General features: G+C 40.2%; 1 protein-coding gene across 1 annotated transcript in view; it reads right to left on the reverse strand.

The window, feature by feature from the left end:
* The window catches only part of frem3 (Fras1 related extracellular matrix 3), a 51,570-nt gene extending 37,603 nt beyond the window's left edge, over positions 1–13,967 (reverse strand). The window contains exons 1-2 of the mRNA XM_059328576.1: positions 8,945–13,967; positions 8,018–8,107 (exon numbers count right to left, since the gene is read on the reverse strand). Of these exons, the coding sequence (XP_059184559.1) occupies positions 8,018–8,107; positions 8,945–13,967 (5,113 nt within the window). The remainder of the gene's footprint in view (positions 1–8,017; positions 8,108–8,944) is intronic.
* Positions 13,968–20,658: the final 6,691 nt, after the last annotated feature.

Consider the following 20,658-nt stretch of genomic DNA (forward strand, 5'->3'; position numbering starts at 1 on the left):
CAGGCCACAGTCTGGGTGGGCCAGATCTACCACCATGGCATGCCTCCCTGCCTGCCTCCGCATTGTTTGCACCAGTGTAAGAGAGGGGAATCTCCCTTTCTCCAACTTCTTGGCATGAGTCTCAAGAAAATCAAGAAATAATCAAGAAGCCAGACTTCCCTGCAGGGTTATCCTTCAGGGTAACAACCGCTTCTGACAGAAATTAAAATGGTTTAGATTAGCTCATATTAACGACTTTAAGGCCTGTGAAAAAATAGTTGCAAACATAAAAGTCAAAATATATTTTAGACATGATGGATGGTCTAATTTATTACAATTTTAATGACATACTATATTAGACTGGCCGTCAAATCCAATGCATACAGTGGCTGCCTGGCTCAGCTCACATTTCCATTAGCTTTTCAAACTGACAATCATCATAATTTCTGCTGGGATGTAAAGTTTTATAGGCCACACGTGTTTCTAAATGTCCCTGTTAGCAGCTATTTAATAAATTAGCTTCAGTGTGATTGATGCTGATCACTGACAAGGGGAAGGGGATGAATATTAAAGAAGTATGATAATGTTTTCCTGTTTTAGGACCTGAGTGAGAACAACTGGACCCTCTCCAAGACTTCATTAAAAGCTGCTTGACTTATTTTAGTGCAGTTAGTTGCAAAGTGGCTTGCTACAAAGCAACATATGCAGGTATTTTGCTGCAAAAAGAACTAAAACTCAGCATCAGGACACTTGCAGATGAAAAATTGTGCAAGATTTTGGATGCAGCATCGTATAATGACTCAGCGAAAGAGTGTTCTTCATGCAATTTAAGGAATCCAGTAGCTGCAAAACAACGTCAAAATATACACAGGACTTTACAGCCGGAGATTTTCCGGCACCAGCGTCCTTCGACAGCACATTCTTCATCAGCTCAGTGCTGTCTGTACTGTACCATACATAGATGCAGCTGGATTGTGGGTCAGGCCGGAGATCTCATTGGAGATGAAGGTCAATATGAGGCTTTGACGTTCATAAGCATGATGCAAGGAAGAGCAACCCTCTAAGAATATCCTCATCAGGTGACAAGCATCGCCATTATTACATTTCCTCATTAATCATCCCGTTGATATAAATACTTTTGAGCTTCCAGTCAGCTATGCTCGGTATTTAAATCTCACTGTTTTTTATGACTGTCAGTGGGAAAGTCAAACGTTGACGGAAACACAATATTGTTTCTTTATTTTGATTCTTCATTATAGAGAGAGATTTTTCAAATAGTGAAAGCTATAGCTTCCTCTCTGCGCTCCAAAGAATTTGTGTTAGGAATGCATCATGATAATATGTATTAATAACTCTTATCATTCCTTCCGGGCAGCGGCAACATGTGCTGTAAATCGACACATCACAGTGGGTGGATCGCTGCTTCATTTCAGGGCAGTGAAGTTATCTTTGCAGGATGTTACAAATCATACTTTGACAGTGCCTGCGAGACACTTGCTCACCATATACTTCACATGGTGACAGATGCTTGCAACACTTTAGAGAAATCTGATAACAGAAAAAATATGGTGCTAAAAATCCTTATCTTTGGTCAGTCGTATATATGCAGAATGATGAATAAGGACTTTTTACAAACATAATGTGTAAAAAAAAAAAACAGGCTGTATTTAAACTAATAAACTCCAAGAATTTCACTTAAATAAATATCTGTTCCGTCACTATCTACTACTGATGGCCAGCTGATGAAAGCTTTTGCATTTGCAGGTTTACAAACTGGATGTCTGTGGTGACATTTCCAGGAAAAATCTCAAGCAGCACACCATTAGCACCCATTTCCATTACCCAGCAGTGTTTTCTCTGCCAAACAGTGTAAAAAAGTAAAAAAATAAAGTGACAGACTAACTCCTCAACTCACTTGTATGTGAAACTGTATATGTTTTTTATTTGCTAGCACTGGGAGTAAACTACTACCTGCATTTACTGCTTATCGTCATAGGTGGCGCTGAAGAGAACAAAACAGAGATTGTTGTCTAATGTTAGCTGGAAGGAAATTTATGCATATTGTATGCATATGGTTCGCACTGTTTCCTATGAAAAGTAAAATTACATAGCTTTCCTACAAAATTTCAACTGTTGACATATGTTTTTTCCTCACCATAACAAAGTAGTTTCGGTGCCTAAAACTAACTAAGTATCCCCATTGCATCATAAACAATGTGTTTAAAACAGCGACTGGTCATATTTCTAGGATATCATACTTATTCCAGTGCAAATCATACAGAACTGTTCATGAGAATACGTTGAGTTTAAAATGTTCATCTTATTGTCATGTGTTCTGCATGCTGACATCTTCTGATTAGCATCTAACACAAAGTGCAATGAATGCTGATGGTCTTTAGTTTTGTTAGTATATAACCATAGTTATGGGAGTTTGGGCATGATGAAGGCACTGTTTGGGAAGCCAGGGGATGACCAAAAGTTTCACAATTCATCTATGATTGTTTGTAGCAAATTTCATGACATTCCATCCAATAGTGTCAAACCACAAATGTGAACCTCCTGGTGGCAAGAGATGAAGTCATAATACTACACCCTCTGGTCACCATGGATGTGGTGATGATCTACCAAATCGAATCCAAAAGGCGACATTGCCGTCCCTAGAGCCACACGGCTAGCATGGCTAAAAGGAATGGGACAAGGAAAGGAGTGGGAGTAACTCAATGACAGCTTGGCTAGAGGCAGCAGCAGCTTTTGCCACATGAGAGCAGATAAGAATAAACGCTGTAGCCATACATCATAACTCCCCACCCATGCAGCCCTCCAAGCACCATAAATCAAAGCTGAAGAAAAAGCACAAAAAGAGAAAGAAAGACAGAGAAGCCATTGAAATGGATACAGGGAAAAACTTGAGGAGGAAAGAAATTGTGAAGGGTCAAAAAGATGAACACGCTAAAGAAAAAGAATAGTAATACCACGAAGGGTCTCAGAGGAGGAAAAGGAGGGAGAGTGACAACAGAAAGGGGTGTGGTGGAGGGGGACGAAGAGGCCTCAGCTTCTAGTCACAGGGGGCCCCGACTGTGGCACCATTAGACAGTAAATCTCCTGAAGACTGTTGACACGGGTGACATGTAAGATCCCAAAACACAGTTAGGAAGCAGGGGTGTAACATGGCAGTCAGCACGCTGTCCTACTGTGCAACAAAGTACACTTATACTGAAGAATATTCATCAGACAAACTTACACATTTTCTAGCTCCCTTTCATTAATTTTTCCTTTCTTGGTGTCATTGCACCCTCTGGGGAAGCGCGGGCCGCTCTGCGGTGGAAGTCGGCAGGTTATCAGGCTATCTGAGATTGGGTTGGATTTCTGCGGAGCTGGGAGTGGGGTGACGGGGGGCTTTGAAAGGGGATCCCCCCGGAGCCCTCTCTCTCACGTACACACCTGTCTGCTAGGGATACCACTTCACTTCCAGGCCTTGCTCTGTCTGTGGCCCTGGAGTCTGGAGTCTCCAAGGAAGTGCATTCCTGTCCCGGCTCTGAATGATCACATAACACTCGACCCACTGGGGTCTATGATCCCTCTGCAGAGCTGGAAGATTATATTGTTGCTATTGGAAAAGAGCACAGAGCCCGAGTCAAGTAATCTGAATGTAGAGACTCTCTTCTCTCTTTTATTCTCATCTGTTCATCAGTTGTGTTTGGTTTCTGCTATGAAATCAGGCTATCTTGCGCAGAGGCTGTGTTTCTGAACACTAGTGCACTCCAAAATCGAAATAGCTGACATAAATATATTATCCTAGTTTAAGACCACAAAACTTCAAGCGTCTAAACTCGTCTGACAGTAAAACGGTGTTTCTTCTGTTAGCCTGTGGCTCACTGGGCCCAGGCCTGATGGACAAAGATATATGCGAGTTGTGTATCCACTTGTAAAAACAAGTATTTATTACCTCGGTGTCCCAGACTTTGAATAGCTGTAGGGAGTTTCTGACCTGGTCACTTGCATGTAGGTTATTGCTTTTCCAATAGAAATTCCCAGCAGACAGAAAGAATGACCCAAGTTGAACTACAGTTTGTGCTTGAGGTCAATGCCACAGGAACAGGACAGTAAAGTTTGTTTTCCTAACTGTTTTTTTTTTCTCCAAGAATGCACCGGCTGTTCTGTTAGACTAAATCATTTAGTAAAATTATGCAGCTTTCTAATAATAAAAAAAAAATTACTGTCAAATAAATTCAATACATCAAAATCTGCAGGGTGAAGCAAAAAATGAATAAATAAATTTACATTCACTTATCAAGTGAATTTTAAGTGAACCTTTGCAATTTCGGAAAAAAGAAACTCAAATCTAGGCACATTTCCATCATCAAAAATCTATTTCGATACAGTAAATATGACTGCAAATATGATAAATAATGCCTTATAAAATAAAAATAAAAATTTAAAAATAAATAAAAATTAAGTCTACAATGGGAGTAATATCTGATTTCTTAAACTTATTTAGTCGTACCACAAATCTGTGAGAAAATTCATCGCAGCTGCCTCAGGTTCACAAAACGTTTTTTCGGCTTCGATAATGTGAAAGATTTTTGCACAGCTGACACATTTCTGCAAAGAACTTATGAGTCAAAAAGCATCATTGATGTGTTCTGACTTGATAAGAGCTACACTAACTTAGTCCTCAAAGTCTGGAATTCAACCGCTGACCAGCAGGTCTCTTGGTGTGAAACTGAATGTACACTCCTGACCTCTCACTAACACACACACTTCAGCTGTGACTGGCCACACACACACACACACACACACACGCTATTGCCACTTCAGACACAGCACATTCAAGCCTCTGATAAAGATCTCAACGTATCTGCACATTCTATACTTACACACAGTCACAGAAGCACACAGTTGACATGCAACATTGAGGCTTATAAGCTACGCCAAACTGCCGTAGTACTCAATGAGGATGTGTTAATGATTTGGACTGTGTTTACTTGTATGTGTGTATTCTTGACGTGTGAGGAAGCATTAGTGCGGTGCATGTAGTGGCAGGTATCTTTAAAAGGCTGCTAACCCCCTTGAGCAGCCACCCATATCAGTGGATCTGAGGGGTATTTCCTGAAGCGAGGTCACACTCAAACTGTGTTGAATTTTTGAGCTCAATAGTTTTGGAAATGCTTTGTCAAGGAAGCAGAATGATTAAGCAATTTGGGGTCAAACATTACTGTCTGTGGGGGAGGTGTACAGTCCATGAGATCATTATGGACATTTCAGAAGAACTGTTTCTGTTTGGATCCGGTACTTGTTCACTTTTCAGTCACTGAGTGAGTTTCCAAAAAGACCCTTAATGAAATTGCCAAGAAATAAGCAATTTTTGGTAGGATACCAAACTTTATAATTATGAAATGTGATCACTTTTTATGGTTTTGGAGCAAATCTTTCTCTTTGTCTTTGAAAAATAAGTCATTCAATTCCATTCACAATTGAAAAGAATATTTCACCCTTAAAATGACCATTTTAATATATTTTTTAGTCTTGTAGATAACTTTGTTTGTCCTGTATGACGCCATGGTGAGTTGAAGTTGAAGCCAGATTTAACAAAGGCAAAACTACAAACAAAAAGACTCTCACACAAACTCATACAGTATAATCCAAGTCTCATTTATCCAGTCCTTTGCTCAGTACTTCCCAAAAAACATACTTTTTTGCCAAATCATACTATTTAAAACACTTCTGACAATCCCTGTAAATACAGACTAGAAGAAATTATAAGAAGTGTTTTAAATAGTAAGATTTTGTTTAAAATCCATGTGTTTGGGAAGTAGTGAGCATTTGACTAGATGAGATGTGAAAAATACTGACTGAGTTGTCTGATTATTTATGTAAGTCATTGTTGTTAAACACTGTCTCCATTAACTTCAAATTATAATGGATTTACTTTCTTGGCCAGTTTCGGATTCTTACTTTACCGTGGAGGCATGCAGGAAAAACTAAACTAATTTTCTTCAAGAATTCAAGGTAACACATCACGTCATTGAGATACAAATGGTCATTTAAAGGGTGAAGTACCCCTTTAGGATTAGAAAAAAACGGGTGACAAGGACCAGTTTTGAGGGATAATCTTCGGTGCAAATCTCTAATGACCGGGAGGTTTCTTTCCCCACACAAACAACTCACCTACTTAGATTTATAAGCAGATAGGCTGACCATCAGCATGCTCTCCACCAGCAGGTCCCTACATGTCCAGGATAATTCCCCCTCCCCCAGGTGTCACCCCATCAACACTTCACATTAGTGATTCACTGGTTGGTTTAAATCACTCTTATCTGTTATTTGATCTTTTTCCAGGTGTGTCTGTGTGTTTGTTTGTGTGTGAGTGACTATGTGTGTGCATGCAGCTGATGTTAAGTTTATCTACTATGTGGAATAATACACAAGCATGCTATTAATTACATGTATATTGGGGTGTGGACTGAAGGCAGCACTGTCTGTGGCCTTTACATGTGAACCGTGGTCATGCAGAAACACGGTTTTGTTTTAAGTCCCGACCTGCACCACTGCACCTGGTTCAGCTGAGTTGGCTGGAAGCTTAAACAATGTATGAGAGCAAACAGAAAGAGGGCTGTTGAGCTAATTGAAGCCTTTGCATTCACTTCCTGTGAGTAAACCTCCACTTAAAGACAGAAAAGCTAACAAGCTTTGCTTCAGGCAGATTAAAAGGGGTACAGGAACTTCAATAACAATACTGGTGGACCAACTAATAAATCACGGTTGTTTTATCTATTTCAATCAATGTCAAAGCTACTGACCGTCATTAAAAATAAATTATCACCTATTTCACGTACAGTCTGGGTGGAGAGCAAATTACTAGGATCCAGTTGAAGCTAATAAGAGGCTTCATTTTGCTGACAAAAAGACAGTAATTTGACAAAAACACACATCCTCCCAATCCTGCTTTCTCAATGGCCCTGATGGTGGTATTATGTGTAACACGGCCCTCAATCCAGCGTAATTATAGACTAAACTTTCCCTGCCGCATTGATTGCATTTCCAAATCTTGTTTTGTATTTTATAGCTGATACTGAAATAGCAAAGGCCACCTGTTGCATCTTTATTGCTCTATATAAACGTTGGAGGTGACAGGACCCAGAGCTTATACATTATACCAGCATGTCTGCAACATGCATATCTGGTTCATTTAAGAGAATTCTTAAGGATAAACTGGATAAGAACATGTTCACAGATATGTTAAAACGAGAATATCACTAGACTCATGTTATGCCTGTAGATATTAATAATACTTTAAAAGTCTGGCTCCTACGACGGGACTATAAGGAAATATAATATTTGAGAAAAACATAGTGAGTGAAAGGAATGTATCTAATTTGAAATGTAAAGGACTGTTGTTGGCTTGTAAAGCAGATAAAGAGACTAAGAAACTGTTTTGAATTTAATTTAATTAATTGACAGTTATGTAGGAATTCTCGGTGTTTCAACAACCAACGTATTCACAAAATATTGGTCCTTTTTAAATGTTTTTGACACTATTCACCATTTGTATGTGACTGATTCCAAGTAAAAGTATAAACTGAAAAGCTCAAATACCTACACATTTCACACTTAAAGCACAGGATGAAAGGGGAACAGTTGAAAACTAAGCAAAGTGCCCGTTGGGGGAAAAAAAACACTATTGTTCCTTAACAATAAAATTTAGAGCATGAGGTAATCCCACGTCTTTCACTTTTACCAACCCAGAGTCAGTGTTTGGCTGAGGTCCCCTTTGACCCCTTTCCTTTAAACCTGCTACTCTTTCCAGTGGGGCGAAAAGAGATGGCGGTTCTATACTGGGTGTCAGTCATGGCCAACTGCCTTAAGTCTTTGTGATGCAAACACTTGGGAGATTGACAGCGAGCAGGAAGTTTCAATTTTAAGAAGCCATTAAAAGGCAGATAAAGTGTGGGGACAGCCCTCAGGCAAATGATTCCTCAGTAATAGGCCCCACTTTGGTGTCAGTGCGCACAAGTTTGAAATATTAAAGGATTCTTACCGTTGTCTTCGACTGTGAAGTAGAAGATATCACTTGTGGCGTTGCTCCCGTCCAACAGCACATAACAGATCTTCATGTCATCAATATCAGCTGTTGGTATGACAAATATAGAGAGATCGAGTGTACGCTGAAAACGTAAAATAACTGTGACGACTTAGCCACTTTTACAAGGTTTTAGTTACAACCCTGAGGCTGCAATTAAAGTGATATGGGCCACAACAGACGAGTGTTTTTGAAGCATTCAGAAAAAGCAAAGTCTATATATCTTTTCAGTTAGAAAAATATTCAACAGAAATGTAATCTACAGTTATTTTCACAATGACATTTTTTTAGCTGCAGTTTAGTACTAGTTTCATTATTAATAGTAGTATTATAATCAGACAATCAATTATTCTTTTATTTTATTCAAATATATGTATATATCTACTTGTTATCTGTCATTTACACTTAGACAGACCTGATTTGTTGACCAATAAATCATAACTTTCTATTATGACTATAAATAATATTATTCCATATAAGTGTTACATGTTAATGAGTCCAATATTCACTTTCCTTTAGCTTTGTTTTGGTAGCCACCAGCTCCTCAGTGATATATCTGGCTCTTAAGCTGCTTAATGCAACTATGTCTGCCGTTTGGGGCTGAGCATGTAGAGTACAGTGGGTCTATTACAGCCTCATTGGAGCTTTTATAAAACTCTGATTGCTTAATATAGCTGCCTGCAATAGCTGGGCGTGGTCATAGTGGTAATACTGAACCATAACAGTAAAGTTGTAGGCCATGAAACCAAAACAATGAGTAGAAAATGCTTGAATGCTGCATAGAAGTGAGGGTTACTGCAGAGTCACATGGTAACTGACTTCTTTCATTCATTACATTATGGTCATTTAATCCAGTGTTAATTAAATGGTGTGATATTGGCTTACCTTGTGTGAAGGTCTTGATGCTGTCGTTGCCCAGGCCAGTGTTTATGATGAAGCCATGCAGAGGAGTCTCAGACACGGTGTATTTCAGGACCTTCTGGGAACTGTCGCGGTCCTCTGATCGAAGGGCCTTGCTGGTGATCACGAAGCCCAGGTGGCCTGTTTGGAGGACCTTCAGTGAGGCAGCGGCTTTGTTAACCACAATCTGGGGCACGCCATTGTCCACAGTGTTGATGTGAATGATCATCATCTGGGGCTTGCGTGTCTCGTACACGGTGTCGGGAAAGACGTAAAAATCTGTATGAGTGCCATCTGTTACGGTGAAGGAGAAGCTGTCTTCGTTGGTCTCAGTGCCATCATGCTTATAGCTGATAAGGTTCTCGTTAAGGTCCTGCTTGGTAAAGGTTGCGATTGGTTTGGTATTGTTGAAAAGCAGCTGCCCGTGCACTGGAACCTGGGTAACTATGAATCGCAACTGATTGTCTGGGGTGTCCCGATCCTCAGCTGTCAACTCAAATGGTGTGATGAGCTTGGTTTCTCCCTCCTCCACAAACAGTTTGCTTATTGTCAAGACAGGTTTCTTATTATCAACATCAGTGATTGACACTCTGAAGGTACGGAAGACAGGATTGTAACCGTCTGTCACCTCAAACTCAAAGCTGTCCATTTTCATCTCATCATCAGAGGTGTGGATGTAGTAGATCTTGTTACCAGCAAGCTGCAGTTGGGTGAATGTAGAAATGGGAACACCTGGTTGGTCAGTGCACTCTAAATGGCCTCTACTAGGTGCTCTTGTGATGCTAAAGGTGAGGAATTCATCCGGACTGTTAATATCAGTTGTGCTGAGGAGGTCAGTGGTAAGAGTTACTCTCCCTCCTTCTTTCAGAGTCACACCTTTGTTGATAACATCTGGAAAGACCATGTCAATGCTTCCAATATTGATGTAAAAGTAGCGATCAATAAGGGGATTGATGCCATCTGTGACGTCAAACTTCAACAGGTCACGGATTCCCTCCTGGCCCGTGTGTACATACTGGATGAGCTGTTTGTCGATTTCATCCTGTGTGAAGTTCATCCCTAGGGTAATATTACCTAAAACGTCTCCAAACTTGCTGATACGCTGAAGGTAGCCTTGGCCTGGACCGTAACGCACAACATATGTGAGCTCTTTGTCTTCAGAGTCTAGATCTGTGGCTTTCAAAACCCTGTTGCTGATGACTTTTGTCTCTCCAATATCGACATCGAGGCCATCATTTATAGCCATCCTTGGTGTCTCATCGTCAACAGGTATAACCATGATAAGAACTATCTTTTCCACTGTATGTTTCCCATCTGAGAGTCTGATTTCAAAGCTGTCCTCTTTGGTCTCTGAGTCATCGTGTTCATAGACAATGTTGGATGCCTCTTTGATCTGTTCCAAGTTGAATATTTCCACAGGGATGGTGCCAGTGCTGAGCTGCTGAACTATTGTACCGTGTTTAGGGTTTTTGATGATCTCAAAGTGCAGCTCATCCCCTGGGATGTCAGCATCAGCCGCATTCAGAATTGGTGTGTCAATGACCAGACTCATGCCCTCCATTACCACAAACTCACGGATGAAAATCTCCGGCTTCTCGTCATTGGCTGGAATGATGACTATGGGGAAGAAGTGGCGTTCGGAGAAGTTAATGCCATCTGAGCAACGGAAGGTGAAACGATCCTCCACAGGTTCAACCCCTTTGTGGATGCTCTGGACATAGTGGATATGGCCGAGGGCGATGTCTTTAATGCTAAAGGCAGTGATGGCTGTCCCACTCCTGGATTTTTCTGAGCCTGCAGCTGGTGAGATGTTCTCCACATAACCAGATGTTGGTTGGACGATGATGGTGCACAGGAGATCGTCGTTGTCAGTGTCGATATCCTCAGCTTGGATGTGGTCCAAAGTAATGACATTCTTCTCCCCTTCAAGGACAACAAACTGCTCTCCAACACTGACAATAGGTGGGATGCTGTCAACAGGAAGGATGGTGACATGAACCGTCACACCTTGAACTTTGTTGCCACCAACAACCCACTGCTCGGACAAATCAGACAGAGTAAGATTGAAGGAGTCGTGTTCTTTGACCGGTCCAATTTCACCGGATGTGTGAGCATACACAACTGCCCCATTGATGATGTCTTCTTGGGTGAATCTCTCAGCAGGAGCACCATTAACCAGGATTTCACCCAACCTGGGAGGCTCTTCAACGATGAAGGTGAGCCTGAGGTCATCTGTGTCTTCATCACGGCCTTGAATTACATTAGTTGTAATCTCTGAGGCTCCGTTCTCCAGTACATCTATGGATGCTCCGAGCAGACCAGCTGGGAGCATAATGGTGGGGGTCTCGTCATCAACTGGCTCAATTGTGATCTTAATGTTAATGGGCACCTCGTGAAAACCGTCACTGACATCTATCTTGATGACGTCACTGACGGATTCCTCTCCGCCGTGGATGTAAGTTAGGCGACCATTAGCGATATCTTCGAGCACGAATGTCTCAGCATTTACCATGTCGATCCCCAAGTACTGCAGCTGCCCGTACTGAGGAATCTGGGTCACGGTGAAGATGATATCGTCATCATCTGTATCTGTGTCTGTGGCATGCAGCTCTTTCCTTGTGATGATATATGTACTTCTTTCCATAAGAGTGAAACCTGTGTTGGTGATTAATGGGGGTTTGTTGTCCACTGGCTGTAGGAAAATGGTAAATAGTCCATCTAATGTGTTACCAGCAGTGTCTTCCACAACAAATGTGAACTGGGCCACTTTTGGAGTGATGCCCAGCTCCTGGTCTGGAGGCTTGTAAGCTACTTTGTGGTGATTAACCTGGGCCTGTGTGAACTCTGTAATTACTGTGTCTGGGCTGTCAGTCAGTACAATTTCACCTAAGGGGGCAGGATTGTTCTCATCCGTGTCAGTTGGGGGCTTAAGGATGGTGTACTTAAGGTCCCTATCATCTGAATCTAGATCAGTATAACACAAGAATTTCTTCTTGAAGTGTGTGAGCTCGTACTCTTGGACGGTCATGTGAAGGGTGGTGCCCGGTAAAAGCTCTGGGGGAAGATCATCTACAGGATGGATTTTGATGGTGAACATGTGCTCGCCAGATTGATTAGGAGGGTCGTTATCATCTTGGACCCGGAACACAAACTGATCAATCACAGTGGTGGTGCTATGGGGTCCTATGTGACGGTAGAACAGCTTACCATCAAGAATATCCTGCTGAAACCATTCAGTTACCACCTGCTCAAACATCTCATCTGTCTCGCTGAACTTCCAGAGAGACGGGTCAGAGGGAGGCTCCACTTGCCTCAGCAGGAGCTCCCCTACAGTTGAGTAGGGCGCTTCCAAGACAAACTTAATCGTGGAATCTTCTGAATCAATATCTGTGGCGCTCAGGATGAAGGGAGAGAGCTGCATGACTTCATTCTTGAACAGCACCAGGCCGGTGTTAGCATTAATAATAGGCGGCTCATCATCAGTGGGAGCAATAGTGATGGGGAACAAAAACTCTACTTCATTACTGCCATCAGTCATTCTAAAAATAATGTTGTCGCTATAGGTATCGCTGCCATCATGCTGGTACACCACAATACCGGCGTCTAGATCGGCAGGTGTAAAGAATTTCCTGCGACCGCCAAGCACGGTCAGGTCTCCATGCTTTAAGCCATCAACAACAGTTATTTTCACATCTTCCAAGTTATCCTCGTCACTGATCTCTAAATTCTGGGAGCTGGAGAGAGCTCTGGACTGCCCTTCAAACAATAGCTGCCCTGTATTTTTGGTAGCTACAGGAGCCAAGGTATTCATAGGCTTCACCACAATCATGAAAGCAAACGTATCCGACACAGCACCATCAGTGTCTACAATTTCAAACTCTAGCTGGAAAATCCTCTCTACTTCGGAATCATCTGAGGGTGGCTTATAGGCTATTTTAAGATCTTTGATGTCTCTCTGATAGAAAGAGGTGATAGGCAGGTTCCGATCATCTGTGCTGATGATATAGCCTTGCTGAGGGCTCAGCGGTGTCGTAATGTTGAAGATTAAATCATCTGGGTCAGATTCAACATCTTCAGCAGCCAGCATGTCACTTGTTATAGCTGTCATCACAAACTGATCAACCTCCATCATCATCATGGCTACAAAGCTGGGTTTAGGAGCGGTGTTCTCTGTACCCTCTCTGATTCTAATCATCATTTGGAAATGCTCTTGCATTATGGTGTTGCCTTCATTATCCTGCAGCTCTACCATCATTGGAACATAGTCTCTATTGGGTGACTTGGTTTTAGCTGTGTGCTTGTAGCGAATGCCTTGTTTCACAAACTCATCACAGTCAATCAATTGGCCATTTGAGGGGTTATTCAAGAGTGTGCCATACCTGGGAAGACCTCCAGCGCCGACCAGAGTTGCAATCTTACACTGTGTGACACCGTCCTCAAAGGAAAACTCCAGACCCTTTTTGTCAATAGGGTTGCTGTCACCGCTGAGCTTTTCAACATTAAGGGGCATATTCCTGGTGAGGATCTCAAGCTGCTGGAAAACCACCTCCACTTCCAGCATGAAAGGGATGACAACTGTGTCCGTCTGGGAGTCATAACGGAGCTGCAGCTTCACACGGTCCTTGCTCGGGCTCCGAGATCCAAAATGAGTGTATTTCACTTCATCTGGTCCAAATGAACAAGGGAACTTTTTCGGGGTCAGCATCCCAGGTTTTTGGGCCAGTGGGTCATTGTCCAAAACTGTGATGTGGCAGCGGTCACCAGGCTGCACTTCTGTTACCAGGTCACTCAGAGGGTCCAGAAACACAGACCTCCCCAAAGGCACCCTGATCCCATTGTTAGCAATGATGATGTTGTCTTCATTAGGTCCAGATCTGTGGTGGTAAAGATGAGCGAGGTCATACGGCTCTGCATCTACTGAGGCAAAACTGAGAGCAAATGTCACAAGCAGGCATCTGAAAAGTGCCCACTTTTGACAAAGCAGGGAACTTTGCAGACAACCAGCCATATCCACTGCTAGTTGCCTTGCAATTTGTTTTACAAATCAGCAGTAGCAGGCTGGGGAAAAAAGCATTTAAAAAGAAAAAGCTCTGTGATGGTTTAGGCCTGGGAGTGTGTCCTCTGTCTCTCTCTCTCTGTCTGTCTCTCTCTCTCTCTCTCTGTTTCTATGTGGACACACAGAGACACAAGTGTGGTGAATGCTGCAGGGCTGTGCAGGTAATAATGAAACAGTAGACAGTGACAGGCACAGACTCCTCCTTCAGCGCAGGGAGGGAGCCTCCTGCCCCCATGGCTAATTTAAGAAAGACCATTGGACAAGACTGTGGAAGTGCTCCCCTCCAACCAACACCCACCCTTCTCCCTTTCTCTCACTGGAAAAGGTGGGGGATAAATCCAGCAAGAACTAACCTAATTCAGTGGAATCTGTGTGATCAGATGCACTGTCACTGTCTATATATTTTATTTAAGCTTTAACAAATGTAATATTTCTTTATTATAGATTTAGAATAGAATAATTTAGAATAATTATAGAATTTCTTAATCTCCTGTACTTTTTATTTCTTACTAAATCTCAAAGGTTCTCTTTTCAATGTTTACTTTTTGTAATTACTGTGCACATAAGAATTTAATTAACAGATTTTAGATTATTAGATTATGTTATGTGCTCGAATAGGTAATGCTGTGCATGTATACTGAATATATAAAGCATTAAAGAGCCTTGTGGATAACAAACACTCACAGAATTAACACAGAATTAAATCTATTCTGGTCAAGTCTTTCTACAAGTTATTCCAAAGTCACTTTGCTCTAGTGTCTTATCATAGACCTGTATGATTTCACACACTGCTTCAGAGGGCGTTGAAAGGCTCCAAGAGTGCACACTATGTGAATAAAGTAAGCAATTACTAACTGCAGTACAATCAGCGTCTCTATGTCAAGTTCAAATGTGGCATCCCAGCACTATTCCTGTGCAGGGGAATCATTTTGCAGTACACAACTCTGTTAAAGAGCAACATGCACTATGTAATTTAACATTAAGGATTATTTTCTTCCTCTTTGTTCTATATTGTAAACAATCTACTTCAAATACAAATAATGCAATACTCAACAAGAAATGCAAAATATGTTATAATCACCACCAGCACAATCAGACAATGCACATGACCTGTTTCGAAACAATCCTCCACAGGCTTTTGTTTTGTTCTGCTCTCGAGGCAGATTGACTCTGAGGTCGTGTCAGTGGGACACCTCGGCACCGGAGTGGCCATTCGTCCCACGCAGAGGGACAAAACATCAGCTGGCAGGACAGGTGCATGGACACACACAGAGAGACAACAAACAACAACAACAAACTGCTCAAAACACTGCTCAGATACTTCAGATTTTAGTTCTCAAGCCTGACCACACTGGTTATTGGCAGTAAGATTTAAACTATGCCATGTACAATCTTGGAAATCCTTGCCTTTATTGTGACATGGTATTAAACAATATTGAAGTGAGTAGATATTATCTTTGGTTTGCCAGGAAAAAGTGTTCAATCTGAAACATGGTTCTAGTGACACAATAAATGTTGTTTTAGCAAAGATATGTGAAATTTCTGAAGTAAATACATTGATTTTTTTTCCTGTAGTCATACTGACACAGCACAGAAGTGAGAAATCAAGCAGTCATACTGGATGCAGTGAGAATGTGAGAATGTGTACTCAGTGTGGTGCACAAGGTCATGTTAAGATAAAAATACCTAGTAGCCTTTTATGGATCATCTTTTGAGTTGCGCCTGACACTCGATGAAGTGATCCGCATGCATTGCTCGAACATTTTTAGGCAGTTCTTTCGAATGCAAGTGTTGTCATTTTTTGAAATTTTTACTGTCACTTTATGTCGATGATGATGAATTACTGTACAGTCGGTTGAATCTTATATCCAGTTTCATTTTTTAAATAGATAGCTGTAAATTAATCACATTAATCGCTGATGAAAAGGGCTTATGATGAGTTAATCTCTCCAATGCACAAGAATTCAACATTGAACATTTATTGAGGGGGAAATACTTGGAAGGACACCATTAAGCAAATTAATACGTGAATCCTAATTTGACACTGTAAATATGACAATTTAAATTGTAATTATGCACAAGTTCCTCTGCTTATTTGACATGATAATGCTTTTAGGATAACACTGTGAACTACTCTGCAACCTTCCCTGAAGTGTGGGCCAAATAGCAGAGATGCCATATGCATCCAAGCATTCTGTATCACACTTTTCATTGCATCCTCTAAATAAATCTTGCCCTCCTCACTTGACCAGCCAAGAATAAAAACGGGGACACACATATCGGGGGGTGTAACTATAGAAACAAACACACCAAGCTTTTTATACTCTGTTACTCCTGGATTTCACTCGCATTCTTCCCATGGTGAAGAAGTGTATAGCAAAATATCAGGGCTAAAAAGATAGATATAACTCAGATTATGATTTAAAAAATCTCCAAATGTTAACATTGATTCCTGAGCATTAGAGAATTAAACTACTAGTTGAAGAGAGAGAAAACTTCCTCTAAATGCATTTATCCTAGAGCTGCAGCATGACATTCATTAAGCCATTAGTTTGACTTTGTCCAGTTTAGATATCAAAGACATGACATGCCTTTAATAAGCGGCTAAGGTAAACAGAGAGAGGAGCTGGGTCAGCGCCAGGCTTCGCTGCCCAGGATCAACTCTTCATCCACAGGGCAGCTAATGATGACAGCAGCCACTAATGACCTTATGATAGATGGAAAACAAAGCCTAATGCAGGGATCTCTAACAGCCACACATGGAGATGATAAGATTCACTTTCTTACCTCTTGGTGCAGTTGTTAACCCTCTGGAGTCCATCTATTTATTGAAAACACACATGTTTTATTTACAGTAATAACTTAATTTATATATGATTTGTAGACAAGCTGAGAAAGCCATTTAAAGTTCAATCTTTCACAATGTGCCATTTATGTTTCAAGACCATTTTTAAAATGTGAATTTTCTTTCTACAATGAAAACTATTACTATTGCTACTATTACTATTTTTAATTTATATGCAAATAGACCGTTTTGAAGTTTTATTATTTATTATTTTTTTCTGCTGTTTTTGTGTGTATAAATGGTAAAAAAAAAAAATATTACATTTCCATAGACACCTGTGTCTTTTGTTTCTATTTTGGGTTCCTGGCAGCTTTATACTTTGTTAATTAAAATAAAATGAAAAATCTGACTGATAGCCAACTTTGGGTTGAGAAAAAGGAGCCATGCATGTGATGTAAGGACAGACTGAAAGATGCTAGACAGATACAGAACGCATAGGAAGTTGACAAATTTGAACCTGGACTTCAGAGGTTTAAAATGGTAAATGGACCTGCACTTATATAGTGCTTTTCTAGTTGCTTTGCGACCACTCAAAGCGCTTTAAACTACAGACTGCGCTCATTCACCCATTCACACACACATTCATACTGGTGGCAGAGGCAACCCTAAACACCACCATTCCACCATTGGGAATTCATTCACACACAGATGAACGCAGCATCGGGAGCAACTTGGGGTTCAGTATCTTGCTCAAAGATACTTCGTCATGTAGGCTGCCATGGTCAGGGATTGAACGACCAACCCTCCAATCAGAAGATGACCCGCTTTACCAATTGAGCCACAGCCGCCCCTTTGTCAAGAGGAAGACGACACATTCAGATCCAGATCTCCATAAGCCCAATAGAAAGATGTTTTCTTTAAATTAAGTACTTAAATAAACGTGTGTCTGCCTGTCTTTTCTCTTTGTTAAATATTTGTCATAATGTGTCATGTATTCAGCATGTCTTTTTAGCTTTGTCCAGACTGAAATGTTTCAATAACTATCAGATAGACAGTGGTGGAATGTAACTACGGTAAGTACATTTACTCAAATACTGTCCTTAAGTACAAATTTGGTACAAATTGTGGTACTTGTACTTTATTTTAATTTTTTCCATATTTGTAATTCTATATAATAATGAACCTGACACATTTATTTTTATAGCTGTTTTGGACAGATATGGAAATATATATTCTAAGAAACACTGGTCACTCTATAAAACTGTATCTGAAAACATGTTGTTTATTTTGAAAATGAATTGACTTGTATTCTCATGATCCTGCTTGGTAAATTTCATATACACAAATCAAAAATTTGCTAAATCATCCCCTAGTTAAAAATTGTACTACTTGCTTTTATAACATTACATGTAAAAAAAAAAAAAGGAAAACTTGTCTATCATATCATTATTTATAGTATACATTTTATTATTTATATATGTATATATGTATATATATATATTAATTGAAATTAATTTTATGATTTTAGGACAATTTAGCTGATAATTGTTTAATTAGCTGTAATTTTTTTAAAATGGCATCAGGAAATATGACAAAGTAAACTTCAAAAATCATTGCAACATTCCACAACTTAGCACCCTGACAGAAGCTTTAATGGATGTTTCCCAGTTACAAAGGCAACAGTTTTAATCATCATTCTTCACATTCTCAGCGTGTCCACAACGCTTATCACTCAGGAGCATCGCAGCATTTCATACAGCTGATGAACAGCTCAGTCCAGATGTGCAGGACACTTACAGATATGTATCACTGACAGTGTTTGTGTGTGTGTGTGTGTGTGTGTGCCTGGAGACAACACAGAAGGTCAAATGCAGGTAAAGGTCTGCAGCATCAAAGCTGCTCTGAACAGACACTGCTATCTCCACATACAGAACATTATATAATATATAAATATAAATATATAATATATATAAATATATAAATTCCATTTTGCTAAATGCATTTAAACTATGTACACTGCAAAAAAGCCAACTTGTATTTTTTGGCCTAAAACAGTGATTTCATTTGGTAAAACTTGGAAATATAAATTACAGACATTTAGGGCAATAATGTAAGTTAGCACAACAAAGGAAGCCAGTTTGCCAACAAGTTGGTGAGTTGTTGTTACTTATATCTTTAAGATGGGGTTCACAACAAGGGACAATAGTTCTGCTAACTCTTATTTCTGTGTTGTGAAATTCAGTCATTAGCGAAAGCTAGCGACAAACTGATGCTAGCGGCGCTGCTTGTTACAGCTATAAGAGTAGCCATTAGCGTATCAATGCTAACTCAAAATTGTGGTCACAACATTAGCTGACATTTCATAGCGGCGTTGCAATCGTGCCAGAGAAATTCAGAGTTGAGCAAACTCAAAAACAAAAGTTAAAATATTTAGTTTAATTGTCCAACTTAAAATTTTAGCGAAGTTTGTTGCCTTGAAATTTTGAGTACACCCAGCTTTTCTTTTTTTGCAGTGTATGAACACACCCAGACATCCTAAATGAACCTTTTCAGGACTTCAGATTGTCTCCACCATTCTTGTATGTATTCTTGTATTAGGATAAAGCCTGTTTCTCCTTTGAGGACAGAATAAACACAATGCACTTGATCATTATGTCACATTGTTTGCTTGAGTGTTAAGATGCTCTCACATCTTGCTAATTTCTACAGATTTACAAAGGAATGTTATTACTGAAATATAGCCAATATTTCACATTTTTCCTCAACTTTAAAACTACTGTTCACTGGGCTAGAGCTCAACACAGGCTCACTTCAAAAACCTGAATTATGGTAAGCTTTCCTCTCCTTTGCATCACACAGATATAACGAAATTCAAAGAAAATACACAGTTGATGGTAACTGATTAACTCAAAAGTGACGGGGACATAAGGGCTTAGATGAAAACCACATATTTGTAAGCGGTCTTCAACATATGCGATAAAAGGACATGTAATGCGGGTGGAAACTGTATAATGTTGTATTAAAAGAGCATAGATATAGGCTACAGAGTCGACGATATGAAAATACTCAGCATAAAATACACTTATCCATGTGTATCCCTTTTACAAATACATGTTTTGGGTCAGTTTGAGTCAGTAGGCTTGGCGAAATTTTTTTCCTGTTTTTGTTTCCTTGATATTTACTTTTCATTGAAGGTTTTTGTTATTGTGCAAATAAAGCCCTGTCTAAATGTTGTCATTTGTAACTTAAAGTTGCAGTGTGTGATTCTGGAGAAAGTGTATTTTGATTGCTGAGTCCTATTCCTCTCCGAACCAGAGCGTCTGTATTTTATTTTTTTACAATTATTTTTATTGGATTTTTCTTTTCAAACAATAAAACAAGACAGCCATTCAACAAACAACAGACACTTCAATCAGAAAGGAAAAAAACAAAACATACAGACTCAGAACATTTTTGGGCTAAAACAAAATAATCCATTTTAAGTAGTGGTGAGCACATGTCCCCAGCGTCCTATCTGTTTTAGACACCACGGATGTGATGCTGCTGTGCATTGACTGTATATGTGACTCCGTAATGTTTTCTGTTTTCCTCCCTCCGCCTGTTTCCTTCCGCTGGCCTCTCTTGCAATAGCAATCTCACTTTCACTGAGATCATCTGCTTATTTATATATTTTTTTTAAGGATCATCTGCAGAATGTGTGAAGCAGCTCAGGAAAAGCAACTGTGACAGCTTCTTTGAAAACAAGCTATGACATCAGAGAGTGGGTGGCTCACCCCTGATAAACTTCTCGACTCCTTAGAATAGCTGAAGAAGATTGCCCCTGCATTCTCCTCACTACTCGCTAGCATCCTAATCATC

This window comes from Centropristis striata, chromosome 1 (genome assembly GCF_030273125.1).
Source record: "Centropristis striata isolate RG_2023a ecotype Rhode Island chromosome 1, C.striata_1.0, whole genome shotgun sequence".
Lineage (NCBI taxonomy): Eukaryota > Metazoa > Chordata > Actinopteri > Perciformes > Serranidae > Centropristis > Centropristis striata.